This window comes from Corvus kubaryi, unplaced genomic scaffold, assembly GCF_017639235.1.
Source record: "Corvus kubaryi isolate FWS band 111438036 unplaced genomic scaffold, C.kubaryi_AGA036_p1.0 37300, whole genome shotgun sequence".
In the NCBI taxonomy this organism is placed as follows: Eukaryota; Metazoa; Chordata; class Aves; order Passeriformes; family Corvidae; genus Corvus; species Corvus kubaryi.
The window spans coordinates 14,960,949-14,983,738 of NW_024581093.1; the positions used below are offsets into that span (position 1 = coordinate 14,960,949).

At 42.5% G+C, this 22,790-nt stretch overlaps 2 protein-coding genes across 9 annotated transcripts in view; one reads left to right on the top strand and one right to left on the bottom strand.

The window, feature by feature from the left end:
* The window catches only part of ANKRD27 (ankyrin repeat domain 27), a 55,102-nt gene extending 32,373 nt beyond the window's left edge, over positions 1 to 22,729 (bottom strand). For 5 of the 8 annotated variants that reach the window (XR_006015971.1, XR_006015969.1, XR_006015970.1 and 2 more), the window contains exons 1-2: positions 22,648 to 22,729; positions 238 to 368 (exon numbers count right to left, since the gene is read on the bottom strand). Coding sequence is in view for 5 of the 8 variants with exons in the window: in XM_042027620.1 (XP_041883554.1) it covers positions 238 to 339 (102 nt within the window). In the remaining 3 variants the exon portion in view is untranslated. Of the gene's footprint in view, positions 1 to 237; positions 369 to 8,742; positions 8,858 to 10,442; positions 10,483 to 10,527; positions 10,625 to 22,647 lie in introns of those variants that run through there. The other 3 variants (XM_042027621.1, XM_042027623.1, XM_042027622.1) reach the window with 3 other exon arrangements.
* On the top strand, positions 10,675 to 15,096 carry LOC121664354 (regulator of G protein signaling 9 binding protein). Its single transcript, XM_042027628.1, has one exon. It carries the CDS (start codon positions 11,117 to 11,119, stop codon positions 11,828 to 11,830), a length of 714 nt encoding a protein of 237 aa, XP_041883562.1. The 5' UTR covers positions 10,675 to 11,116; the 3' UTR covers positions 11,831 to 15,096.
* Positions 22,730 to 22,790: the final 61 nt, after the last annotated feature.

The window sequence follows — 22,790 nt, forward strand, 5'->3', positions numbered from 1 at the left end:
AATAAACTTTCTGCAGAGCTTAGAAACAATACCAACCATAACTTTTTACTACCTTGCAATATATCAAGAGGGCCATACTAGTAAATAATGTGCAACTTAAACTAAAGATTGTTCTGCTCCATTGCCAGGTTTTGTAGGCTTGAACTAATCTTTACATGTTTCCTAGCATACATATGATTTAAATTCAAATAGCTACCATTTACTAAGCAGTTTTTAAATACACTTTTTTATACTTACAATACCATGGAGTTCTGCAACTTTGCTGCATAGATCAGGACGTCGCTTCTGAATGGCCAAATAAAAAGGATTTTTCAAGATATCTTCATCATACATAGCCATATGGACTTCAGATATTCCAAGGAGATGTTCTAAAACACATACAGAAAATGGTTGATGTATCATACGTGGTACCTGCTAAAACATAGTATTTGGGAATAGCTAGGGGCAGTTTGATTCTCCTTGTCCACAAGGAAAAAGCAGTTTCGGGTCTTGATGTAAGCAGCCAATGGCATTGCTTAACTATTAACTACAGTTACTTAGAAGTTATTCAGACAGAATAATTTTCATGATTATACACTTCCAATCACACAGTTATCCCCAATGTCTCCTTAGGCCTTCCAGGTGTTGGAGTCTAACTGCGAATACTGGAGAGGAGAAGTTAAGATCAGATTACCACTTTGATATACAAATGAACTTCTGCTGCTGAGATCTACAACAAGCCAAGAGACAACAGCTTTTTTACAGCAGATTCCACTGCACCACAGGACATTGATGCTGTTGCACTGTGCCCATGTAAATCTTAAAACTCCCCTGTATAAGGATTACTAACACACATCAATGAGACATCCAGACAGTGTAACAGAAACCCTCGTGTAAGGCAATCCTCAGCTTTCCAGGGAAAGTTAGAGAGGTACACTAAGGATAGATGAACAACCATGTCATAATTAAAAAGCCACCATGAAATTTATCATCATTTGTGGTCATCTCTACTCCCATGAAAACAGTCTCAGTGATTTGAGGTCAGGCTGGTAAGTAACATTTGGCCAAACAGAGAGCAAAAGAAAGACTGGAAAGTGAAAATCCAACCTGTAAACATTGGAAATGCTGTCATTAGGTGTCACAGTGCCCTGGAAAAGATAATCCCTAAGATACCAGACTCTCAACTGCTTGCTTCCTCAATTCCAATTCTCTATGACATATCCTAGCCACAAGGGCAGGAAAAACCCTATCAGGTCCTTCCTGGAAAAACTTCAGAATTTCTTTTTTTTAACAAGAACTGAGATTAACAGGCATACAAATGCTTAAATAACAAGCTTGCTGTATCTTTCCCCTCATGCAGCTTCCCTTAGTAATCAACAGAAGCTGTACAATTTCCTTATACAATTTCAGCTCTATATACTAAGAAAGGGTGAGCACAGCTAGAGACTTTAATTTGAGCACACCACCTTTACATAATCAGTATCCCCCTGTTTCCTCCAATGCAGAATTACTCCTACCACATTATTTGTTCAGTGTGAGCTCACTGTATGGCAGTTCAAGGGAGTGGAAAAACATACACCCAATTCCATTGATTCCAGAGAGCCTTTGAGTTTCAGCCATGCTGTCAACTGATCTACAACCTGGTAACTGAGCTGGGCTCTGGCCCCTCCTAATCAGGCACAAGCAGAGTTCCCTTAGAGAGCTAAACACAAACACAACCAGTTAAAGCTACAAGTCATTTCCATATAAAGTTATCACCAGTTACAGCTTGGACAACCCCAGCCTGAACCACTGAAGTCTGGCAGTGGCAGGCAACTGCCTCGAGCAGTTTTCCTGCATAGTTCCAGACAAAATGGTCCATACATTTTCAAAGCATACAATAAGACCAAGAGCTTCTATGAAAGATTACTTACTCAGTGCTCCCATATCAGCACAGCTATGCAGTTTGCTAACACAATGGGGAAGAAAAGGTTTGCTCATTGACAACTTCAGAAGACAAACCAAGTTGAGTAATTAAAGACTGCAAACCTAGAAAAAGTCCACCTTAATCCAAGCTCAACACGAGCCAGCAACCTGCATCTGAAGCTTTGAAAGTTAGCCATGCCTTGGGCTCATCCCCCTGCATGGGCAGCAGGTCAAGGGAGGGGAATCTGTCCCTCTGCCCCACTCAGGTGAGATTGCTCCTGCAGAGCTCCCTCCAGGCCTGGGGTCCCAGCACAAGGACATGAAGCTGTTGCAGCAAGTCCAGAGGAGAAGGAAAAAAATGCTCCAGGGGCTGGAGCCCCTCTGCTCTGGAGACAGGCAGAGAGAGCTAAGGGGGGAAGGGAAGGCTCCAGGGTGACCTTCTTGCACCTTCCAGTACCTAAACAGGCTGGAGAGAGACTTTGGACAAGGGCCTGAAATGACGAACAAGGGGAAATGGCTTCCCACTAGAAGAGGGTGGATTTGGATTAAATGTAAGGACAAAATTGTTCCTTGTGAGGGTGGTGAGGCCCTGGCACAGGTTGCCCACAGAAGCTGTGGCTGCCCCATCCCTGGAAGTGTCCAAGGCCAGGCTGGACGGGGCCTGGAACAATGGGGGATAGTGGAAGGTGTCCCTGCCCATGGGAGAGGGATGGAATGAGATGAGCTTTAAGGTCCCTTCCAACTCAGATCAACGAATTCTATAATCCATGATCTGTCCTACCACAGTGTCTGGGTAAACAGGATGATCACCAGTAATTCCACCACATGATTACTATAAAGATTTTTTGGCAGGCAGCTGCAATCCAAGTTCAAACTGTGGGCTTCTTCTTCAGCCAGTGCTGGGGGAGGGAGAAGAGGCAGCACAAGCCCTGTGGCAGGTCTACTGCAGGAACACAGATGTCTCATTGTTGATCTGCACAACAGCAGGGCTGAGACACCTTTATGAGCAGGACTAGTTAGCTACAAAAAATCCTGCCTGCTGAACATCTGGCTAGGCCACAATTCCAAGTAAGTCTTAATTACTGCAGCTTGCAGTCCAAACATGACTCAGTGACAAATTAGTATATATAACTAAATACAATTTAGCATAAGTCAAGCAGAGCTGTATGTACACACATGTGCAACCTGCAAAATAGTTTGCCGCAGCAAGACTAGCGTCCCACGTGCTTTTTTTTTTGGATGGTTTTGGATGTTCCCATCCTCATCACAGGAGATGAACTGACTGGAGAAGAGCCTGAGGTAAGGAAGGCAAAGGAGCCCTGTAAGCAGAATCCAGTCCATGGAAGGTGGTGATGTTTATAATTAAGGAACTGCATGAAGCAGGTAAGGATTTTTTTCCCCACAGGTGGATCAAGCTTTCAGTGAAGGGCATTTTTCCCACATCTAAGTAGGCCTTAACTGAAGAAAACAGGCTTAGGTTACAGATCAGAAATACCTTTCAAAAGGGAAGATAAACACATGGCTTGGCAAAGCTGTCAAGTCTCTCACATTGTAAATCTCCAAGAATGCGTCAGACAAACATTTACTAGAGGTGATAGTGGACATAACGAAGCTGTGAGGGTGGATTACATGGTCTCTTTAGACACTTTCCAAATCAAGCTTTCATTAATGTAGTTGTCCCATTGAAGCATCTTCATCTGCCTTTAGTTTGGTGAATTCATGTATCTGGCCAAGCAGCAGAAGATGAGACTGCTGTGATCCTCCCCAAGACAGTGATGGAGAAGCTGTTAGCACATCACATACTGTGTCAGGGAAAAAAAGCACATTGACACAAGAAGGCAACCAAGCATGAGACTGCAGTGCTAAAACTGCAGTGCACAAATGTCTCCCACAGCTTTATTGCCAGCCTTTCAGCCTAACAAATCTTCAAGTCCAAAAACTTCTTCCCATAACAGGAGGGGAAGGGAACACATACCATAAATCTTCCTTATCAAAAAACCTGTATCTCACCACCAAAAAAAAAAAAAAAAAAAACACCAACTGATAAGCTTTGTCTAGAAAGAAATTTAAAGTAACACTTCATTCCCTGGCAAAACAAGTGGAAGAGATTTACGTGAGGAGAAGTTCCCACAGAAAGCTTGACTACACGAAGCTTGCTGTCTGACTGACCTCTTAAATCACTGTCTGCACGTGAAAAAAACATGAACAGCTGGAGTACTTTAAGAATCATTGCTGATGGACCATCATAGGAAGAGTTTGAAATCATCATCTTCAGTTCCTGGTTCATGAGTTACACACCACAAATAACTATTTTTAAACATTTAGTTGCAGCCACAGATTCTTTTACTACAGAACTACTGACAGGGTTGAATCACACTCGGAGGTCCAGCAAGGAGTGAAAAGAAACTGCATTCAAACATTGAATTCTGGCATTTCACTTACTGTAATGCCCCTAAGGTGCCATTGGCATGCTCTACCCCAAGAAGGAAGGTAAAACTTCTAGTTCACACGGTATTTGTCACCCTCCTTGAGCAGAGCAGATGGGAGCTCTGAACTGCTCCCCTCATGCATGTTCCTACACAGCAGGAAACAACCCCCACTGGCCACATGAGTACTGTTTTGAAAATCACAACTCTCAATTTCCTTCCCTTTTCTCTCTTACCCCTGCAGCTGTTCAGTGTCTCATTAGAGGATAGCCATCATATCTGATTAAAATGTGGGTATGAAAAACAACAGGTAGAATACTTATTACCTAAGACAGTCTAGTTACTATATTCACTTGGCCCTCCAACCTCTCACAGCATTCTCCAGCGAGACAGAAGTGTGGATGTAGAAACAATCTAAGTCATCAAAATCAAACAAACAAACAACACCAAGAAATCCGAAACAAAAAACCAAACCAAAAACAACAACGACAAAAAAGCAAACCGAAGGAATTTAGTCTACATATTCAAGAGAGTACATTAAAGCCTCCCCAAAGCTCAGGCATTTTTGAGATTAAGTCAATTTCTTTCCACCCCAAAAGTTAAATGCATCTGAAAAACACTGGCTAATGCATTGTTGTAATTCCAAGAACACATCAGAATTCTCCATTAAGAGTTTGTTGGCAGAACACAACATCCAGCTTCAACCTAATTTAACTTGGGGGTGACACAGACTTACTTTTCTAGTTGCACCTTGGACAGCTTTAGATTTACTGAGAAAACAGAAAATACACAAAGCCTTATCTACATTACCAGAACTGACTAATGCTTAACAGAATGCTCATTAAAACTATCAAAAGCTATATTTGCTATGAAGTTCACTAAATTCTATCATGCTGAGCAGTAAAGCAATACTCGAGTACTAATGTTATGTAAAAGGTTTAAATTGAATCATTTCAGTGTATGGCTTCATGCCTGTAAACACAGAAATAGCTCAAATTGCTGGAAAAACAGAAGCTAGCTGGATCAGACAGACAATCTAATAAGCATTATGTTACAGTTTAAAAAAAACCCATAATCATAATCTTACAACAGACAAATCCTCTCTAGATCAAAAGCAGAGTGATAATTCTAATGATATAACTATGGTACAAAGGACAGCTCAAATGAAAAACATGGAATCTGAGCATGTCACTGTTTTCTCTAAAATACTGGAAATGAAACTTAACTACATTCAGTACTGAAAACAGTGAATAGGAATAAATTCTGACAGTTCATTTTGTCATTGATGGTGTTTTCTTTTAGAGACGAACAAGTGAGGGACCTTTTCCAAAGCTTGCACGTTTCAGTTCCTTTTAAGAAGTACCTTGAAATTTAGACAAACAGCCATGAAAGCAGATGATGTCATTGTACTTGCATTGTTACTTGACAGTTACCTCATGTCCACATTCAACTTGTACAACTATTTACTCAAACCTTAGGCACATCATCTTCTCAACATCCTGCTACATCCCTACTAAAGACTTAGCAAAACACACTACAAAGAAAATGCCTTTCATAGCAGAATGAGAGACTGTGTATACAAACACTACATAGTCAATGCCGAGCAGCATAATATTCTGTGTTTTCACCATGGCATTTTAATGATAATTCAGCAGAACAAAGTAAAAACAGCTACCAAAGTTAGTAAAAATTATTAGCTTAGTTCAGTAACCTGAAATGTCTCCAGGACAGCAAGTTAGGATGTTACACTGGGATACTAACATCAAGTACCTCTGTGTCCTCTCCACACACGTCCAGGTTCAAGGAAGCAGAACGCCATGTTCTCCAAAACCTTCAACATCAGATCTATTAGCATGGCAAGAAGCATAAGTTCACTCAATTATACTTTACCGATACTGTCAAGTTTCACGTGACAACATCAACTTAGCTCACAATACCTACAACAGGAACAAGTAAGGCTTAGTAACTTGATATTTGCTGAAGTGCTCAAAATAATGAGTAAATGATAAGCAACTCATTACTCAACTAAAAGTTTCTCATAGCAGCAGAGAAATACACGTACAAACTTTATCAGAAATGCATAATCCTAGCAAACCACACAGCTCCACAAGAAAAAAAAAGTAAAAGGAAGCAACTGTCCCCAGTTCTGATTTTTTTTTTTTTTAACAGAAGTGGTTCCCCCACACACCTTAAGAGCACCACTTGTTAGAAGGAACAGCCAAAGGTGAGCATATGTTAGTGCACTTTACAAGCAAACAGGAATCTAACATTGGAATTTAAGTAGTCTCAGTCCAAAAACTCAAGTTACCACTACAGTCCCTGTTTTACCAGTGCTATTACTCCTCAGGTTACTCTGCTTCTGGGCAGAAGTTACGATATGAACCTGAGTTCTACATCAGCATTCATCTCAAAATAAAAACAAATTGTTTCTGAGCATTTAAAAAACCTAAAGGATGAGTGTTGAGCATCCTATGAAAAACACCTGACACATTCCAGTGCACCTTGTTCACCACGAGGTAGTAAATAAGTAATTCTATTCCTATCCTTTTAAATTCAGGTTCAGCTTGTACTGATTTCTATGAAACTGAAGTATGCTGGAGCAGCACCTCTGAATTATCAGATTACAAAGTGGTGAATTCACATCAGTCAGCTCAAGGCTAACTAGCAATCAGTGAAAAACTAAGTTTTATCATCCCAGAACACCAGTCTGGAAAAGAGGGGTCATGAGCATTCCAGGAAAATGCTAATTTCTCTCACCATCTTCCTTCCAGGCACACATTTCTTCCACTGAAGGGTTAAGAGCTGGCACAGGATCTCATGGCTTGGGTCTTGCCTCTACCCAACACCCCTCAAGCCTTTTCTAAGCCTGGCAACTCTGGCCCTGCTCCCACTGCTCCCACCCTCCTTGGACAGGCCTCCCCCAGATCATGCAGCCCTGGTCAGTACCAAGCACATGGGCTTGTACCAGATCTTGCACAGCTTCTGATGAGCCCCTCCTCAAACTCCAGAACTGAGTTCACTCATGAAAAGTTGTAAGAAGGTTCACCCTTTATATTTTAACAGAGCATTTGCACCATCATTTGATGTGGACACATTTTTACTTGGCCCAGACATGAGGGCATGAGGGCCCAGTCAATCACTCCTTTTCTCCAGAGGAAGAACATTTCAATATGTGCGGATCATCCTTCAACAGCCAAGCTTCCCACTTCTATCCAGTTACTCCCACCTATTCAAGATCATCTTGCTTGTCATTAGCCTAGTATCAGGTACAAGCTGCATTCTCTTTTCACAACAGGGTAGACACTAGATTCCCATTTCTCACAGGTTTAGAAATCCACCAGAGTGGCTGCAATGAAGTTTCATTCTTTGTCTTACCACTACTGAAACTGCATTACATTCTCTGATGCAGCTCTGAGCTACTCAAAGCAAGCCCCAGAACAAAGTGCAAGTGCTGTTCAGTGAACCCCCAACAGTTACAAGGAACATTTAGAGGGAGAACATTAACAACAAACACAAAGTTCCCAAAACAGCTTCTCAAACAAGGATGATTCCTTCAAATACTAGTGAGTGGTATTTAAGGTCACCTCCTCCTCAGGCTCTCAGAGGTTTCAGCACTTTGGTACTTCACTCCACTCCACTCCACTCTCTGGAGGGGAGGGATGAATTCTTATGGAGTTGAAATAGACAGAGGTCTACTTAAGCCAAATATTTTCATTCATTTAGGTATTGGTGCAAGGGTAAGGAAGGCTGGAAAACGATTCAGCAGGTAAGCTCTAACTAGTAAAATAAATTATTTTAACCACCACTGGTGTATAAATGCTACACAATGCAACATGTAACAGCCTAATTAAAAGCTTCCTGAAAGTAAACATCATGATACAGAAGTATCACTCAAACATTCCCCCACAACATAAAGTAAGATTTTTGCTGTGGATCAAATCCCCTCACTACTTTGCAAGCAAAAAGCTTAGAAGAAAGCAAATCACAGAATTCAAAGAAGTGCTTAGTTTATCAGTGATCAGGGGAGGGAAGGGGTTAATGTCACTTTCCGTTTTCGCTGTATTTCATCCTTATTTCCCTTCTTCTTTTCATAGTGGCTTCAAGCTTTCCCAGGCCACAGCAGTCTACAGACCAAACTTAGTATATGAGCTTACTCCAAAAGCCCCTCAGATAAGGCTTACCAATCATTTAAGCAAAACAAACGTGCATTTACCTAAAATTCTACTTGAAAGTATTAAAATGAGGCTATAACATTTAATTAGTGACGTTCAAGATGCCACACAGAATACTTTGCAAACAGTTTTAAGAGTACTGCACAGTAAGAATATGGTCATTAACATCTATTGCAAGAAAGCTTTGCCACAGAACCAGGAAATACATTTCTTCTACTACTTATTATGCTGCTTCTTAAGTCAGTTCTAAGGATTTTTACCTCCATCCTAATAGCTTTCCCAGGATAGTATTTGGCTAGTCAGCATCTTGTTTGAAAGCAGTATCAAGATGTGGATTTTCAGAACATCATGCCTGACTGACAAACAACTGAATTTTAAGAGTTCCCACAATCTAAGCAAATTGTATAACTGCATGCAGCTGAACTTAAATTAGAACAAATCTAAATAACAGGCTCTTCCCACATGACACACCTAAACACGTACTTAGGCATGACCTGATACAGATTATGACTGCTACTACCTTCACGTTTAAATAGTCACATGTTTCTGAACCAATACTCCCAGGGACTTTCAAAGAAGTGGCTTCCAGGTTCTCACACAACTTCAGTGCTCTGTGGCAGATTTTAAACATCGATAAAACAGACACACAAATATGCATAATTTAGTCAGCAATAAGCTTAACAATCATGTCACATAGGACTCCAGATTCAAACCCAGAGCTAATCCTTTTTCCACCTGACAATGATTAAGCAATTACAAGACTTCACTCACAATCAGGTCAAAATCATCCCTGTTTCCTTATTCCTACAAGGAAACAGACATGACTGGTTTGCTTCTTTTAGGCTACCAACATTTATTTTGATAGAAAGCTATTCAGTTTAGTTGGTAGTAATTTGATAATCTACACAAATTTAAGAAGCAATTTCTTCCACAGGTAGCAACCTGCTGCAGAAGTTATGCAGGTTTTGGAACTAGGGCCAAAATTAAAGCAAGACAAAACATAAACAAACAAAAACCCCCAGTCAGTAGAGTCCAAGCTACCAAAATCCAAAAGGAGGAACATAGTCTAGACAAGACTCCTCAGGCTAGGCTCAGCAGCAGAAAGCCAGTCTGCCTGGACTCTGTTCCTCATAGCAATTTATCTTGCTCATAACACACATCACCCTGCAAGGGTAGTGATAAAAGATAAGGGAATGGGTCATGCTCCCCTTCTTGTGGGACTCTTGAGGCTTCACAGCTTTTTCAAGCTCCTGTAGCATCACAAAACCACTCAGCTACCCACAAACGCTGGGGCATATACGGTAGCATACGTTGTGACAAGCAAGCTCTCCAGGAGCCCACTAGAGCAGTCACATCAGGTGCTAGACACAACACAGCTCAGTTCACCAAGTGGCACTCCACATTACCTCCGTCCCTCTGGATGCACACACAAGCACGGCCTAGTACCCATCAGTGTTCACCGTGCTGTACCCAGCACACTGCCAAGGGCAGCTGGGGAAGCATCGCTTCTGACAGTGACAACTGGCGTGTTTCCTGCACTTCCTGATGTGCAGTTGCTTGACTTGAGCTAACTGCAGGTGCCCTGAACGGATCGCACGCCGGCCCTTCCTACGGGTGACAACAGCAAGCTCCTTCCCCAGCCGGGTCCCGGAGCGTCTGCGACACACAGGACAGCCGAGGGGCCGGGCAGGACCAACCTGCCGTGCACACTGGGGCTCAACACCGCGAGGACCGACCCTGCCGCAGTGATCATTGACCAGGGCCATGTGTCCGCACGGCCCGACCCCGCTGCGGTCCGGCCAGGGCAAAGGCCGAGCTGGCACAGCCCCGCCGCCGCCCAGGCCGCGGCCGAGCGGCTCCCGGGGCACGGCACGGCGGGCCGGGAGCGCTCCTTGGTTCCACCCCGGCGGGACGGTCCCAGCGGGAGCCGCAGGCAGCCCGGAGCAGGAGCGCTACTCACACAACACCACCGCCTCCCCGCTCCCCGGCCGCAGAGCCGCTGCCGCCCGCCTCCCCCGCCGCTCCGCGCCCCGGCCGAGCCCTACCGGAGTCCAGGGCGGGCCCAGCACGGCCACGCGAAGCCAATGGCCAGCAGCGGCGGGAGGGAAGCACGCAAGAAGCTGAGAGCACCGCAGAATTGCTGCCTGCGGAGGCGGAGCCTGCGAGGGCTTATAGGGCCGGGCCGGGCGCTCCCCGCCATGTGACCGCGCGGGCGCCCAGCTGGGGCGAGTTAAGTGGCGGCGGCGGGGACCGCCGGCTGCCCGGCTACCGCTCCCCAGAGCTTTAGCCTTGGCTTTTTTAATTTCATATTTTTTTCTCCTCCACCCTCGGCGCTTAGCACTTTTCAAACAGCAGCGCCCCGTTGAGCGCGGCGCAGACCCAGCCGCCCCGGTGGCGCTGCAGGCGGCGGTAGCGCGGGGAGCGATGCTGCCCGCCCGCCGCGGCTCCCCGCTGCCCGCCCGGGCTCCTGGAGGCGCCGGCACCGCCTGACCAGCCGGGTAACGGGGTGCTGGGTGCAGGCGCTACCCGAAGGCAGCACTTGCCATGTGTGCTGGTAGCGCCCAGCTGTGGCAGCGCCCGGGGCCCAGCACCGGGTAAGTCAGGGCGGCACCGGGCACGGCCCCCACCGCCACCATGGTGAAGGAGGAGTGCAAGGCGCTGCTGGACGCGCTCAACAAGGTGACCGCCTGCTACCGGCACATGGTGCTGACCATCGGCGGCACCTCGGACTCCCAGAACCTGCGAGAGGAGCTCAAGAAAACCCGGCAGAAAGCTCAGGAGCTGGCGGTGGCCAACAGGAACAAGCTCACCACGGTCCTGAAGGACAAAAGCGTGAGTAAGGAAGATAAAGCCGAGTTCGAGAGGCTATGGGTGATTTTCTCCACGTGCCTAGAGATCCTGGAGATCGACATGAGGAGAGCCCTGGAGCTGGGCCACGAGTTCCCGCTAAACGTCCCCAAAAAGCACCTGATCCAGACGGGCATGAGCGGGGGAACCTCCGGCGTGGCCGCCCGCGCCATGAGCGTCCAGAACATGAAATACGAGGCTGAGCACAACATAGACGTGGTGGATTTGAAAGACCTCGAGAACGAGATCAACCAGGTAGGAGAGATGATGTACGAGATGGAGATGAAGGTCAATGTCCCCCAGTGGACAGTAGAGGCTAAGCAAGACCCAGGGGCTGAACTGAAATCCACCATCAGCGTGGGTGCTTCTTCTATTGGCATGATCTCTGTGGAGGAAAATAAATCGTTCTGCGATATCAGCAAGGTTCTAGCTGGGATTATTTTCACTGCTGTGCTCATTATCGCCATTGTCCTGGCAGTGTGTGTGGTAAAACTGTCTTAGGGTGGTGCAAGCTCTGACACGAGCAACCCTCTCCAGCCTGTTTCTGGAGTGTTTCATGCCTCACCTTTACTTTCAAAACGTGTCACTTGGATGAGCTGAGAATTTAAAACGAGCACTTGAAAGAACAAAGCAGAACTCCTGCCTCTCGATGTCCTAAAACGTACTATTTGCTTCTTCATGCTTTTTGAAGAAAAGGGATGCAAATCAGCCTGCAGAATAGAATGTCTTCGTTTGCTGGACTTGTAACAGTTAAGCGAAGTATCAGGGTATTATCACTACTGACTGTAACAGGGATTTGCCTGCTATTAATAGATCACTATTCTCAGAAGCCTGTGGTTTTTGTTCTTCACTAGGCTCTGCTGTTTGCTGCTGGTCACTGTTTACAGTATTGGAGAGTAACATAAATTTGAAGGCTATCATGGGTGTTTTGTCTGACCAAGTGAAGAGAATACTTCTTTTTTCCCATCAAATACAAAAATATTTATTGAGTGGAGAAAAAGGGTAAGGATGAAAACCCCAATAAAGGAATGTAAGCAACCTCTATTTTAGACAAGTTAATGGTTGGGGAGGGGGGGAGAAAAGAGACCCCTGATTGATACCGAGTACTGTTTGTTGATTTAGACTGGCTTGTACGGAACCCAGTTGCATGAATTGGCACAGCATATGTGAATGACTAATCGCTTTCCAAATCCAAATAGAAAAAAGGCAGAGTTGCATATTCAGAAAAATACTAGCAAGCCTCATGGTTTTCATTCACATTTACCACAATTTTATCTTTCCCTGCAGAAAGGCTGATTCTTGCTACTGGTTCTAATTTTTCTTTCTGTAGCAGCAGCTTGCACTTCACGATTAATTATGAAAACAGGAGCAATGAATCTACCCACAGCAGTTGCAGTAACATTGGAAAATAGATTTTAGCAAAAAAAAATTAAGTTAAAGCAGACCTTCCCAACGGGATCCCCTCTCCTGTTGACAGGCAGGGACTGATGCTTGAATGTGTACAGTCACATTTCTGCAAGTTCCCAAATTGCAGAAATCCAGACAAAGCTAAAAATGTGTCTCAGTTTCATACCTCAGTCATGTCTGATTAATCATCTGGGAAGCAGGAAGCCTGTAGGATAGGTCCCATTTGATAACAATTCTGGGAGGGAAATGCAACAGCATAAAGCTTTCCAGTGCTTCCCTGTGGAATTTACATTTAAATGTAAAACTGTGGGAACTGACAGTTACTTAGCAGAGAAGCTTTATAATATTTTGTAAAAGGATTTATGTGTTATGGTATTTATTATTTACTTCTGGAAATACCTTCTAGTGCTGTGAATACACGTTGTCCATTCAGGAATGCTTGGTACATGTGCTACGGTGCCATAGGTGTATGGGGCACTCCACAGCCAAATATAAAGACCCCATAATATTGGGGTCTTAAGAAGTTATTTTTCTTCATTGATTATTATGGGCACGTTATCAAAAAGTAATAATCGGACATGTTTTGTGAACAGTCTTCATGCTTGTTAAATAAAATTGACAACATGCATGAACACCTAATATTTTTAGTTAAGAACTAAACATACTTCAAAAAACTGCAGCAAACAGTTTATTCTTTAAAAGAACTGAATTTATGGGGGGGAAAAAAAGTGTATTTGAATCTGGTCACTTGTAGGTGAGAAAAAAATAGTGGAGACCTGAATTCAAAGCTATAGATTATCCTTATGTTGAAGGATAACATGAGTTCTGCATCCAGTCTAACTCCATTCTCTTGGGAATTCAGAGTGCTACAAGACAACTCTACATTCCTTTCTGTTGTGTTTCACTCATTCCATGGGATATGTTTTATGTGTAGTTAATCTATGTCCCTAGAGATCCCCGACAGCTTTATAACTAAGCCAGGTCTGTATTTATCAGTGCTACAGGTCCAGCCTGCCTAGACATGGTGTAGTTGCTGAGTGTTCATTTAAATTGGATGATCTCCTTCAAAATCACAATGAGTAAACATATTTAAGGAAAATACAGCAAAATCTGCAGGAGATCATACCTATTTGGATTGCCACCACTTGTCATTAAGGATCTGTGGGTATTTCCACTCTTTGCACTCTCCTTTCACTTAGTTCACGGGAAGGTGGAGAAGCAGTTGGGCTCTATTCTGTGCTTCCTGAAAACTCCATTTACCTTGTGAAATCAGACCATTTAACCACATGTCAAACCCCAAGTAATGAATGCAAGTCTGTTTTCTGGTGGATAAGTAAATGGTAACACTGACAGCATTCATTGCCTTTATCTTGATATCTTCCACACACCTAACCACAGATAAACAGTTTATCCATGCTTATTGATGTAGAAGAATTTTTAAGAATAGGTCATCTTCAAAAGCAAGCCTCAGTGAGTGGGTAAACAGTAAGTTTTCACTCCACTGCTTTTTTTTTTAATTTGGATTTTTTGCTATAGGATTCAAAGAATTCATATTAATAGCCTCTAAGTATATAAGTCTTGCTTTATTATGAATACGCACACAAGTACTATTTAAAGGATTGACCTTGGAAAAAGAATTTTCAAATTGTAAGACAAAGCTGGCTACAACTTAATTCATCAGTAGTTTGTTCCTAAAAAATCTGTATCACCTTATATTTAGACTATCTGAAATTAATAGATTAAGTAGAATTTTAAGAGAGGATTGGCACTGTCTACAAGGATAAAGTGCCTGCCATTCATCTCTGTTGGGGCCCCTCTCCCAGGGCTAAGCTGAAAAGATACCTCCCTCACATCTCCTACACGTGTTCGTTCCACCTGACAGACTTTGGCACAACACTGCACAAAACCAAAACAAAATGAAACCACCATTGCCCAAAAGTACTGAGGCTTCCTTTAAATTAAGAAATATAGATTTGCAGTCTTCATTTTTTTCCCCTACTGAAATGCAACTGGAAGGAGACTGGAAATGTTATTTTGTAAGTGAAAAATGGGAATTCATACTTCAAAATACTCTATATTGAAGCAGCATGATGAAAAAGCACATACTCTCATGCTGATTGCTGAGAATGTAAAAGAAGATGGTCATTGCTTAATTAATATCAGTGTTGATCTACTTCAGTTCTTTTGTTTTTATTCACAGAATACACACATTAAATTTGCTGTATACTAAAATCTTACTCCTGACTTGAATTACACTGCTTTTGCCTGTGCATGGGTGGTATTTTCTACACTTTGAATAATGCAAACCTGTTACTGTCACTATTTATTTAACTTAAAATAAAGTACCTCCTTATAACTTACTGGTTTGCTTGCAGCAGTAATTCAAACCAAACAAAACCTGTTGGAGCAAGTCCAGAGGAGGCCATAAAGTTGATTAGAGGGATAAAGCACCTCTTCTGTGAGGAAAGGCTGGGAGAATTGGGATTGTTCAGCCTGGAGAAGGCAAACTTTGGGGTGACCCAATAGTGGCCTTCCAGTGCCTGAAGGAAGCCTGCAAGAAAGATGAAGAGAGACTATTTACAAGGGATGGAGTGACAAGGGGGAATGGCTTCACACTGTCAGAGAGTTGGCTCAGATGAGATACTGGGAAGAAATTGTTCCATGTGAGGGTGGGAGGCCCTGGCACAGGTTGTCCAGAGAAGCTGTGGCTGCCTCATCCCTGGAAGTGTTCAAGGTCAGGCTGGACAGGGCCTGGCACAACCTGGTCTCACAAAGGTGTCCCTGCCCATGGCAGGGGTTGAAGCCAGATGATCTTTAAGGTCTCTTCCAACTCAAACCATTCTATGATTCTTTGAAAAGCTGGAATATTAATAAAGCTCATCTATAGTAGGCTCTTCTAAAATAAAGTTCCTGCTTCAACCATAGTAATAAAAGTAATGTGCTAAACCCTCTCATTAGTTTTGTTTGCAGGCTTCTCAAGCTCCCAAAGTTGAATAGTGATGTAGCTTAACTTACACTGCCAGGGAATCAGCAGTCTGAAAAGTCAAGAAATCCCTGCCTTAGGAAACAGCTACAATGACATCTAGGCTAACAGATGATGCTGCCTTCAGCACTGCTTGTCCAGTGTTCAGTACAGAACCCTTGGCTTGGACAATCTGAAAACCAGAGGACAGACTAGACTGGACTAACAATTGGATTCTCCTTGAGTTATGATCCAAACTCTGTCGCTTTCAGCCAGCAAAGCTGGCATTTACTTTAGCAAAAGTGAAACTTGGTCCTGTGCTATTGGTGACACCAATGATCAACAAACCATCAGAACTGAGTCTGTAAAATGCAGCAATTTGTAATTTCATTCCAGGATTTCCAGTCTATCACCATAAAAACCCATTATACTGTTATCTAGTTCAGTAACAAAAGGAACACAGGACCACAATTAAAGTGATTCTCCTTATCTTGCGAACAAAGTAACATTAAACTTCAGCACTATGAATATAAAACAAAATTATTTTCAAAATTCTTCATGTAAATATGAAAATAGTTTTTACAGTAATGCAATTATTTAAAACTGGACTAAATGACTGATGTAATTAGCCTTCAGATTAAAAATTAAACATGTGCTTATTGTTTGTAGAGAGGATTGGTGACGGGCTTGCTTTTCCTTCTCTGGAAGGTTTGTGTTGTTTATGTATGCTTTCCAGAAGTACCTTCTATTTAAATGCTAATGGAACTCCTAGTCAACATATTTACCCTTCACAAATTTTCATTATGTAAAAAGTCATTCAGTAAAACCAGTGGATTACAGATCTCTAAGTGCTTTCTCTCAATACGATTATGTAAGTCTTTTAATGCAGGAAGAGATCTGGACAAAATAGTTCACACGTGAGCAGCATTTGCTGTGGTAAGTGTACAATAAAAGTGGGATTAGAAAATAATGTCTTTCATATAAAATTATCCATGTGTGTTTAGGGAAGAACAAAAGAAGAAAGGAGATGGATGTATGTAGTAAATAGCAAAGTTTACTTTTTGTTATATACAACAGCCTCCCAATCTTAAACTACAGCCTCTCTATAAAAAAAAAGAAAGTGTCTTATGCCCAGTGGGACAAAGTATATAAAATATCCCTGAGTGGAACTGACTATCCATTCCCTGATTAACTCGTACCGAGTAAGAGTAAAAATATTTTAATCTGCTACATGTTTTTATCCATTTTACAAAAGACAATCTTCTTCTCCCTTGGTTTCACACTACAAGGGACTTTCTTCTGGAAGAAGGCAGTCCCACATGGCTGGATTCCATCATCCATCCTTACAGCTTTCTGCTGTGGTACTGGGTGCAGCTAGGCTGCAGCTTCAGCAGCGGCCACTGCTGAACCTGTGGAAAGGTCGCATGGCATTTAACCAGCATCGGGGCCCTGGTGGATCCTCTCAGCCAGCCAAGCACGAGCGTTTCATGCTGGAAGCAATGTGACTGGAAGCCAGGTAGGCAAACACAAATCCAATCGCAGCATCTCTGAATCTGTCGCCCACAGAGGCCACTTCCCAAATGCAATTATGTTTATTGCTCAGTTCCAGCCATTTGTCAGAATATCTACTGTGATTTACCAGAGTGACAGAAATTGGCTTCTCAACCCTCCACAGGGTCTGGTGGGTTTTTGCTTTGTTCTCTTCCATTGAATTGTATGTTTTCTTTTATTTACACTGCACTACATGACATTATTTATCATACACTTAATAATAACATCTCCACCAAATTAAACAAACTCACAAATCCTCTCAAAGCTAGTTATAATTCTGCTGCACAGAAATGGAAGTCACAGTTATGGTATAAATGTGGTCTGTTATTTTGATCATTTCCACTGTGCATGAAATTATTGCTGGAGTCTCTGATCAGTCAAGTCTGTCTCTCGCACACAAATGTTCAAATAGCACACACAGCTGAATTCACTGATGTGCCACAGCACTAAGAAACCACACAGCCAAAAAGCTGACTTTAAAAATCATGGGGTTTTTGAAAGAATAGTAAACCTCATTTCTTACAGTCATCTATAATTGTCTCAGGGAAAAAAAATTCAAATGCAATTCCTTTGTGTGATCCAGAAGAATCTATACATAAACTATACATAAATAGCATAAAACTTGGGGAAAAGAAGGAAGCAAGGAGGAAATAAGAAAAAAAGGACAAAAGAAAATACTTAACTATTTATACTGTATAATATGACTGAGGCCTACCAGAGACAGCAAACATGATACTCCCTTAGCAACTTAATCTAATATGCTAATTGCAGGCGTAACTTAAGCTATATACATTTGAATTCTGGGTCCTGGAGGGAGTGCTCCAAATGATTCCTCAAACATGCCATCAGTACTCAGTCTGGCAAGAAATTACATGTGTGAAAACTATTCATGTAATTAAAAGATGCAGAATTAGAACCATAATTTCTGTTTCCATAAAACATGTAATCCATTATGCACCTGTTGGAAGTAGAACAGTTCCAGTTGTTAATACTATCTGTAACCTAGTTTTCTCACCTGCCTAATTTGTTGGAATATCATTTTGTATGAAGTTAGCTGGTTTTTTTATTTTTCCTTTTAGTCAATTGATATAATGGTGTTATAATCATAAACCTGCATTTCCTAGGTTTGACACTTATTCACAATTTGGAAACAATACTTGAAAACCTATACAGTGAATAATCTATTTACTTTTTATATTAATTATTAAGTCTGCCTATTTGTTGATATTATATGAGCTGAAAGCTTTAGCATGTCATTTTGAAATGACCTGGAGGTATTTGAAATACCATTTGAAATAGCTGGAGGCAATTAAAAGATGTGATGTGGCACTTGGGTTTAGTGGTGGACTTGGCAGTGCTGGGTTTGTGGTTGGACTCAGTGATCTTGGGGGTTTTTTTCCCAACCTAAATGATTCTGTGATTCTACAACACTGAAAATAAGCCAGTTTAGGAAGCAGTAGAAAAGCCTAGTGAAATCTCTGCATTTTTTGGTACTCAAAATTGTCAAAATTCAGTATTGTAGATATTACATCTGCATGGGGACAAAGATGCATCTAAATTAAACCAAGAACTGACTTAGTATAATCATTTCCAACTCACAGGATTGCATGTAAACTAAATTAAATGATGAAATGTTGGTGGACCTTGTTTTTAATCTGAAATTAATTATTACAGTGGTGAGATCTGCACTGACCTGTCTGGGCAAAATAATTTATGCAGTGATGTAACAAAAGGAATGAAGTCATTCTATTGCTAACAATGTACAAAAAACCCCCAGAAAGTTAATTTGACAATCATTTCCATATATCTAGTGACCTGAACCCTTTGTTTTTAAACAAACTTATGCTTTCTTTTTCTTGTAAGGCAGTAAGTGAAGTGTAGAGAAAAATGTTGAAGTAACCTCTGCATTGCTGAAATATGATGCCACAAAGAATTATTATCACTGCAATAACCTTATGGTATTTCATTTGATGCAACCTTTGCATCACTCAGAAGAGGTTTTTTTTTTTCAATACAACATAATCTGGTTTTGAAACCAACCTAAAATACAGAAGTATTTGGGGTCCATTAGGTAAACAATCGTATGTTCTGGCATACAAGAAGAATGAAAGACAGCTGAATTCTTAACTTTTTTAGCAAAAATACCTTTTTTATTTTTTTTATCATTTAATTTGAAGGGGACCTCTGACTCTTCAGCCTTCTGTTACATTTGACTGAGTGTCACACATGTATCTAGCTAATTCCTGCTATGGGGAGACTTCTCTCCACACTAAAGTGCCCTGTATTCCCAGCCTACAACTGGCCCTTGAAGCATAATGTCCTTGTGCTGGAATCCTTACACACAGTAATGCAATAAACTGGTATGCTTGCTTGAGGATTAGTAATAGATTTCCTCAGATTTTCTCCTTTTTTCTGAAATCACTCATAAGGCTATAGAAATTTTAAGTACAAGTGAGATGAGCTCTGCATGCTAGCAGAACAGATTGAAGAAAAAAGTCATCTAAGTTGGAGATGCTCTATAGATAACCTTACACCTAATTTGCCTGTAAGACTTGTTCTATATTCATGTGAGCTACCTCCAGCAGGTCAGCTGTAACTTTGAGGGGGCAGATATACACTCAAAGACCTTATCTTTTGCCTTTCTTAGCAGGAAACTGGAAGGGGGCAAAACATCCCTTTGCATCCTTTATCTTTGCTCAGAGAGTTTCTGAGTGTTCATTCTCAGAACCTCCTGCCACCTCCAGTCCTGATAACTGGGTCAGTTAAAGACTCACATGCTCCTGGAATTTCACATGAGATGACTTCAGCTTTGCCGTGGATGGGTATTGAACTACTCTTCCTAAGACAATACTGAAAGGAAGTCAAAAAATTTGCCAGCAATAGGGTGAACCTGCTGACCCTCAGATAAGAAATGGCACCTTCTCAAGCAGAACAGGTGCCTTATATACCCCCGAAATGTGTGGGAAAATGCAGCAAGTGGAGTAGGGAAGAAAGTTTACCTTAGTTTGCACTTGGCTGTCTTTGGGTCCAAAGGACTGCTCTGAATGCTGAGCTCTAGTCCTGGAGAGAGCTGTAACCCCAGCACTGCAGCTCTAGGCCAGCCCTGGCATTCTCTGTGTGTCTGAGGCTGCAGACAGCAGTGTTGTGCCAGCCACACGTCCCATTTCCACTCCCCTGCAAGAATGCCTACAGAACCAGACCCGCAAGGTTTAATACCAGTGGATGCCAATGAAACCAGAGGAGGCCACCAAGTTGATCAGAGGGATAAAGCATCTCTGCTATGAGGAAAGGCTGAGAGAATTGGGATTGTTCAGCCTGGAGAAGAGAAGTTTCAGGGTGACCTAATTGTGGCCTTCCAGTGCCTGAAGGGAGCCTGCAAGAAAGATGAAGAGAGACTATTTACAAGGGCCTGGAGGTACAAGGGGGAATGGCATGAACCTGAGAGAGAGCAGGTTTAGATGGGATATTAGGAAGAAATTGTTCCCTGTGAGGGAGAAGCTGTGGCTGCCCCATCCCTGGAAGTGTCCAAGGCCAGGTTGGACAGGGCTTGGAGCAACGTGGGATAGTGAAAGGTGTCCCTGCCATGGCAGAGGGGGGAACCAGGTAATCTTTACGGTCCCTTACAACCCAGACCTTTCTATGATCCTATGCCTTGTTTGCCAGGGTGTCCCTGCTTTACATACTAGCACTTGTGAGACTTTACACTGTCCTAGATAAAAACAAACAAACTTTCCATTTAGAAACTTGAGGTAACACTATAATCATTGCTATTCTCTAGTATCAGATTTTCCTAGATATGTTCTGAAACAATGTTCCAGGGCTATCAGATGTTACATTTTTGCCGTAGTAAGACACTTTTGTATACGTGCTGGTATTATATCTGATTCGAAAGAGACTCCATTCATTATTGGTACATGAGTACTTTCTACTTAAAATGCCTTTATGCTAAAATGATCTGACATAATGGACCCTAAATCTTTTTGATTAGCCATCAAGCTCATTGGATGTTAAATCTTGAAAAACCTCAGTAGTTTATTAATATTTCACCAGTAAAGCAGCTTTTAGGCAAAGCACATTCCTAACAAGATGTATACTTAACACAGTAAAACAGTTAACTACACAAAGAGTGCGAAAGCCAAACAAATACCAAGGTGAATGTCATGATTTTAGGTTCAAAGTGCCTTCTAGTAGAAAACAGGCACATTAATGGGCCTTGTGCTTCCACAGTCTAAGGTGGTAATTACTAATGAGAAAAAATTATTAAATTAGTGAGAAAAAGGGTGGCTCAAGTTACAAGATGTCATTGGTTTTGCTTGTATATTCAGTGATAAGCACGGGAAGGAGAGGGAGGCATGCTTGTCTATTGTGTGGTCACTCATTTTAGCAGCATCAGCTGGGTTGGCTGACCTGCCCTGCTCACTGCAGTCTGGCACCAGGGTGAGCTTATGGCCCAGCTATGTCTGGGCACACCTCAAGGTCAGTTTTGGTTTTTTCAATTGACGTGATCCAGCATCCCACTGGTTCAGTTGCTTCTAAACTTCATTTCAGCTCCAGTGGCACACATCTCACATGTATCAAGTACAAGCTCAAATATAAAATCAAATTGAGAGGTTGTCAGAAGCATGTACAGGCACATGGGTATTTGCTAAATGCAATCTGGCAAGAGAAGGATTATGAATAGGAAGAGGATTTTCCATGTTACATGCAAACACTATTCTAACAAAACTTCTCAACCTGTGTCATCAGCTTTTTTCTGCTTAAATTTCTTACAAATTAAAGAAAATTGAGGAATCAAAATCAATCAACAAAATAAAATGTTTCCTAAAGGTTCAAAAAACCTTTTTAAGATCTTGCTACCTTGCTGAATATTTTTTTCTCAGGTAACAAGGTACTTAAAAACCTCAAAACGTAAGAGTTCTGTAATAATTAACTAAAACTCTTCATACTCTTCCCCTTTGAAGTGTACTAGAACAAATTCAAACAACTTGTCAAACGTCACGTTTAACTACAGACCTAAAATGACTTTTGCTGCCAGCATGGCTCGCTATGGAATTGAGATAAGCAGATTTCTGTGAGGCCAGCTGGCGGGTCAGCAGCAGTATTACCATCATAAATCCGAGTCCTTGGCTCCTGACCCCGTGCTGACTCCCGGGAATGTAACCACAGACGCTTCACCTGTGCTCCGGAAGATTCTGGGCTCCGAGGAAGCTCCTCGGCATTTACACCTTGTGGCGCTGTAAATACACTCCGTGCTGTGACCCCCCAGGAAGCGCGAGCTACCCCAGGCCACAGCTTCCCAAGCCACTTAAAGCCATCGCCTCGTTTCTCCCGGCCATCGCTGTCTTAAACCCTCTGTATTTCCTTAAGCACTCGCCCGCTGAGGGCACCCGCTACTTACCGGCTTAGGGCTGAGGAGGGCTGAGGCATCACGGCTCCCGGCCCGCCTCCTGCGGCCCTCCCCCGGCGCTGTCCCGCCCCGCGCCCGCGGCTGCAGTGGCTCCTCCGGGGGCGCAGGCGGCGGTGCCGCCCGGCTGCAGCAAC